The sequence below is a fragment of the Arachis hypogaea genome, chromosome 8 (genome assembly GCF_003086295.3).
Source record: "Arachis hypogaea cultivar Tifrunner chromosome 8, arahy.Tifrunner.gnm2.J5K5, whole genome shotgun sequence".
Classification (NCBI taxonomy): Eukaryota; Viridiplantae; Streptophyta; class Magnoliopsida; order Fabales; family Fabaceae; genus Arachis; species Arachis hypogaea.
The window spans coordinates 48,624,620-48,630,746 of record NC_092043.1 but is presented as its reverse complement, the minus strand read 5'-3'; the positions used below and the strand labels follow the sequence as shown (position 1 = coordinate 48,630,746).

At 35.4% G+C, this 6,127-nt stretch overlaps 2 protein-coding genes across 2 annotated transcripts; one reads left to right on the top strand and one right to left on the bottom strand.

Moving 5' to 3' along the window:
* The first annotated feature begins 407 nt into the window (after positions 1-407).
* Positions 408-3,505, top strand: LOC112708019 (calcium-dependent protein kinase SK5). The gene is made up of 7 exons (XM_025760109.3): positions 408-1,250; positions 1,733-1,876; positions 1,993-2,145; positions 2,226-2,341; positions 2,688-2,855; positions 2,941-3,165; positions 3,244-3,505. The coding sequence occupies exons 1-7, from the start codon at positions 692-694 to the stop codon at positions 3,400-3,402; spliced, it is 1,524 nt and encodes a 507-aa protein (XP_025615894.1). The 5' UTR covers positions 408-691; the 3' UTR covers positions 3,403-3,505.
* A 527-nt stretch (positions 3,506-4,032) lies between these two features.
* Positions 4,033-6,016, bottom strand: LOC112708020 (uncharacterized). The gene is made up of 3 exons (XM_025760110.3): positions 5,652-6,016; positions 5,408-5,557; positions 4,033-4,573 (listed from the first exon to the last, which is right to left on the bottom strand). The coding sequence occupies exons 1-3, from the start codon at positions 5,823-5,825 to the stop codon at positions 4,430-4,432; spliced, it is 468 nt and encodes a 155-aa protein (XP_025615895.1). The 5' UTR covers positions 5,826-6,016; the 3' UTR covers positions 4,033-4,429.
* Between the last annotated feature and the right edge of the window lie 111 nt (positions 6,017-6,127).

Sequence of the window (6,127 nt, the reverse complement as noted above, 5' to 3'; positions counted from 1 at the left end):
CATGAATGTGAAACTCATTTCAAGATGATACTGAATGAGTTAGATTAATAAGAAATTATTAATTCCATTACAATATTTAGTAATAATAAGATAACAGCCAAAGCATAGTTTATTTACACCACTTGGATGAAAAAGTAACAGCATTATTGTATTTATTATGGTTTCCAAGATATTCCACTTATAACCTCCCCAATTCCCATCTCCATTTCCAATACAGCACAAAAGTCCATAGCAAAAGTGGTAAAATAAAAAAGGGATACACATTATTCAATCACAAGAATGAAAAAGATTTCTTTATTCATTGTTTTTTTGTTTCATGGAAATGCTTTTTGCCTTTTTGAGCATCAAATTTTGGTATTAATAAAATAAACACACCCATATATATATATTTTTTAAAGCTTCAAACAACAAATATCTTTGCTTGTATGTGAAGTTGAAACTTGAAAGTTGAGAGTTGAAAGCACTTTATTGCTACACAAAAAAGAGTGGACTCATATCTCATCTTTGACAATTGACACAGTCATAGGTTTATAGTCTTCCCTACTTAAAAGGGTCTTTTGTTCACACATTCTTGTTTCTTTCTTTGATCTTTGATCTTATTTTCCATCATCATCATCATCATCTTTGTGTTGTAGCCATCATCAAATTGCAACAACAGCATCAAACACATCACATAAAACAAGATTTAACAATGGCCAAATCCAACACTACTACCAAAAACACAACCTTAACACCAAAACCAACATGGGTTTTGCCTTACAGAACAAAAAATCTGAATGAAGTCTACACTCTAGGAAGAAAATTGGGTCAAGGTCAATTTGGAACCACATACCTTTGCACACACAAAGCAACAGGATGCAAATATGCCTGTAAATCAATCCCAAAGAAGAAGCTTTTCTGCAAAGAGGATTATGATGATGTTTGGAGGGAGGTTCAGATAATGCACCATTTATCCGAGCACCCTAATGTGGTGAGGATCCATGGAACCTATGAGGACATCTCAAATGTTCATTTGGTTATGGAGGTTTGTGAGGGTGGTGAGTTGTTTGATAGGATTGTGAAGAAGGGTCAATACAGTGAGAGAGAGGCTGCAAAGGTTATTAAGACCATTGTTGAGGTTGTTGAGTCTTGTCACTCTCTTGGGGTCATGCATAGAGACCTCAAGCCTGAGAATTTCTTGTTTGATAGTGTTGAAGAAGATGCTAAGCTTAAAGCCACTGATTTTGGTTTGTCTGTGTTCTACAAACCAGGTTTGTTTCCTTTGCTTCTAGCTTCTGGTTCAGTTACTTATAGATCCCTCCTTGATACTACTTAATGAGGAAAGCATAGTATTTAAGCAAATGTTTAAGAATGTTTTGTTGCTCGATTAGGGTGACCCGTTTATTCGATTGTTTTTGACATTTTTAAGAACTAGAAAATGCAGACAATGCTTTTGTGATTTGATGTATTGGTTAAATATCATGGCCATATGGTGAAAATATTGAAATTATGGATCTTCAATTGATTGTAGTTTGTAATGGTGTTTCATCATTTGATTTGGAATCTGATCAATTTGAGAAAGAGATATATATATCTGAATATTTGAACTCTGGAAAATGGCTATGTATGTATCTTCAAGTGCTTTTGAACTTAAGATCCTTGCCTTGAAGACAATTAAATAGTTAAATTTCTCAATCTCTTTAAGGCATAGTTTACTGTTTAAAAATGATATTTGATTGTCTGTGCTTTTCAGGTGAATCTTTTACTGATGTTGTTGGAAGCCCTTACTATGTTGCGCCGGAAGTCCTGCGCAAACATTATGGACCAGAGTTAGACGTGTGGAGTGCCGGCGTTATCTTGTACATCTTACTAAGTGGAGTGCCACCATTCTGGGCAGGTACTACTCCCTCTGTTCCAAAATATCTGTATTAATTTCGAAACTGTATCTAGATATATTGAATTATGAAAGTACCAAAAGTTAAAAAGTACTAATGCAAATTATTTTATCAACAGAAACGGAGCAAGGGATCTTCAGGCAGATTTTAATGGGAAAACTTGATTTCCACTCTGAGCCATGGCCTAGCATTTCCGGCAGCGCCAAGGATCTAATCCGGAAAATGCTAGACAGAAATCCAAAAACAAGGCTCACAGCTCACCAAGTACTTTGTAAGTCTATCATTAAATCTTGAAGAGCACGTAACTTGATTTGCACGAAACAGCTCATAGCTCATCCTTTTCTGTGTCAGGTCACCCGTGGATCGTTGATGACAATATTGCGCCGGATAAACCTCTTGATTCTGCTGTCTTATCGCGCCTGAAGCAGTTCTCTGCAATGAATAAGCTTAAGAAGATGGCGCTGCGCGTAAGGCTTTCTTATAACATCTTGTTAAGGCTAAGAATGCAGTAATCTGTTCCTGTTAGAATGAGAAAGTAATTAATTATATTTGCTAAGATAAACTTTCCATTGAATTGAAAGAAATTAATGAATGTAACTAAGATCACTTTCTTCAAAGCCTTGGCCTGAATTTCAAGCAACAATTATTATATCTATAATCTATAATTTGTAAGACACCAAAAGTTTTGAGAGCTTTTCACTTTTTCAGCTTAAATCTTACATTTGGAACTCTATCAGAACCTCATTGTTTTCACCAGGAGCTTGAAACTGATCCTAATTCTACAATTTCAAAAGTTTTGCTTACTCGTTCCAGGTTATTGCTGAGAGGCTCTCTGAGGAAGAAATTGGTGGTCTGAAAGAGTTGTTTAAGATGCTTGATGCAGACAACAGCGGAACCATAACATTTGAAGAGCTAAAAGTTGGTTTAAAGAAAGTAGGATCTGAACTTATGGAATCCGAAATCAAGGATCTTATGGATGCAGTAAGATCAATGTTAACATTTGTTTAGTGAATCCAATTTTCCAAGTTAAGGATTAGACATAATCTTATGATGTTGTATGAAACAGGCTGATATTGATAACAGTGGTACAATTGATTATGGTGAATTCATTGCTGCTACTGTTCACTTGAATAAGCTTGAGAGAGAGGAGAACCTGTCGTCAGCATTCTCTTATTTTGACAAAGATGGAAGTGGCTACATAACCATTGATGAGATTCAACAAGCTTGTAAGGAGTTTGGTTTGGATGATGTCCATATTGATGAAATGGTCAAGGAAATTGATCAAGACAATGTAAGCATTGTTTTATCCTGCAATTATAAATTGAGATCAGATTCATTACTAGGGATTAATAGAAGACTTGTGATGCAGGATGGACAAATAGATTATGGTGAATTTGCTGCCATGATGAGAAAGGGCAATGCAGGCGGGGCGATCGGAAGGCGAACTATGAGAAGAACACTCAATTTCAAAGATGCTCTGGGAATCCCAAGGGATGGATCTGATCAATCTGCTGATGATTACCTTTAGTAATTGTTTGGTGAAAATTCTGAACAATGAAAAACTTTGGTGACATGAACCAAATTTTGTATTTATGAGAATAAACCCATTATTATAAAGGTGTTTTTCTTTAGATGTACACAAGGCTAAACACATGCTAATTCTATTAAAAGGATATAATTACAAATAATATAAAGTAAAAACAATGATAAATTGGAAGACTAAATTAAATCAGCTATCATATTTTCCACAAGACATGACTAACTATTTGAATTAAGAGTTTTGGAATTTCGAAAGTGAGAAAGTGGAAGGTTAATCACTTTAGAACTATTCCGTGGAACGCACATACAATGAAAGTTATCATTGATCCAAGGATTTGATTAATCCTTCACTTTTTTTGTTGTACAAATCTCCTTATTTTAGAGAAGCCAAATATTTGCATTGAGCAATTCCTGTCTATATTGTTGAAGAATATCTGCAGAAATTAGTCATCAACCTCAGTGTGTTCCTCTATGGACCAATGAATCTGTCAAGTATTGCTGGGTAACTAATCGAAAATTTAGGACTGTAATGTTTGATATTGTAGTTGCATCAGTAGGCACTGACCTAAAATAAGTGGTATTTAGAAGGCTAAAATGTAAATGTAAAGGCACAAGCAGCTGCAACAAATGAACCTTATTTAAAACTAAATAGAGTCAGCTAAATAGATAAACAAAATATACACTTAGCTTTTATAAGATACAAGATTCCAATAAATCTTTTTAGCATAAGTTCTGGCTCCTGAATTCATACATACCCAAAAATAAATCTTTCCTATAAATCAATATGTATAAATTATGAAATCACAAAGAGGAGCTGGTTATGGCCACTTCATGTGACAATGATGAGCTGTGTCTGCACATCAATATGAACTTATAAATCATTCAGGATAACATCTCACATGTAGCAACCATAGCATTTGCAAGAAACTAAATCAGGAGTGACGAATGCGTATATTTGCCAGTTGCGAATATTAGCCAACATGGAACTGCTTATTTCATTAGCATAGTTGCTGCCTTCACATCTTGCTGGCAAGCGGAAGATATTTGGTATGACGCCCCTGCGCAAAAATTTTGCCAGTCTTTTTCTTCCTGAACTCGACACTAACAACAGCTACTGCCTTTCCTACACGTAGGGTCTTGGCCTCAATCTCAATTTCCTCCTAACATAACAGAAGGCCACAAATAAAAAAGAAAAATCATCAAATCAACAACATCCAATATCATAAACCAAGAAGCGGATCCCCGCATTCCACTCATCGAAAAATAAAGTCTCATCCATACTGAACATTAAATCAATTCATGCCAAAATTAGAAAGGAGCATAGTTCACAAAATCATAAGCAATTGCAATAGTTTAAAGAGGGTGTCAATAAATAAAATCATAGGTTTTATCTTTGAGGGTCTCCCAATTTTTGTTTCTTGACCAGATATCAGACTGAATAGAGCTTGTAGCAGTGACCAAATTCACGGTAGCAAGACGGACAAAGAGCGAAAGATATCATATCATACTGCAATCTATCCGCACTCAGATGAATAACAATAAATTCAAACCTTTTTCTTTTAAAAATAATAGGTACTCTAGTTTGAGCTAGGCCAATATCATATTGGGAATAAAGCTCTCCCTATATATATATATATATATATATATATATATATATATATATATATATATATACTCCTTTGTTTCATAGGACTCAATATCACTTGAACCAACAATACGGTTGATCAATTCATGAAAGCCAAAGGGACCATTCCAACAGCTTCTTGAGGCATCAATGATCAAACCGAACAAAGCAAACCATTACCAAATACGTCACAGCCGCAAAACAATTTATACAAAGAGCAAATCAAGCAACTTGAATTTGTCAAAAGATTCCACATATTTTCACAATTGATAGCGGCCAATTTCATTTTGTTTCCCCCTAAAAGAACACAAAAGAAAAGAAAAGGTAAAGATAAATAGAAATGAATGATGATAGATAGATAGATACAAACATGAGCATATGCAGCATCTAAGTATGTAACATTGATCTCCACAGAAACCCCAGTCCTGCCAGACATATGCCCTAGGGTGGGAATCGCAGCTGAACCCACCACATCCACCATGGTGGCGGTGGCGCCGCCGTGCAACGAGTTGCCGGAATTCTAAGAAACAAGAGAGCGATTAGCGAAATTGAGAGAGTAAACAGAATAGAATCGAAATTGTTGAGGATTGAGAGATAAGAGCGAAGGAACGAACGAGTAAACGAGGAGGGATTTTCATGGAGCAGAGGACTCGGCCCGGTTCAACGAGATCGATGCGAAGTGCATTGATGACTAAGGGTTCCAAGAATCTTGGAGGGAGTTCATCAACAAGCGATGACGTGTCACCTCCTGGTTTCTCCAAGTACTTCTTCACCGATTCCAAGTTCATTTTCCTTCTTTCTTTCTTTCTTCTCTGCGATGCGATTTATCGAATACACTCGCTGTTTTCCTTGTTCCTCTTGTTCCTCAACCTCCCCCGTTTTGATTTTCCGTCCGTCTTTGCATTTCAGTCAACCAAGTCATGCCATCATATTATTACTAACTTTTTTTCATACAATTAAATATGTCTAAATTTTGAGTAATTATCCAAATTAACGCTAATGATTTTAAAGTGGACATTTTAATTTTTTTAAAAAAAATAATTTTTAGATTAATTTTTAAAATTTTATTCCGACAGATTTTTTATATAAT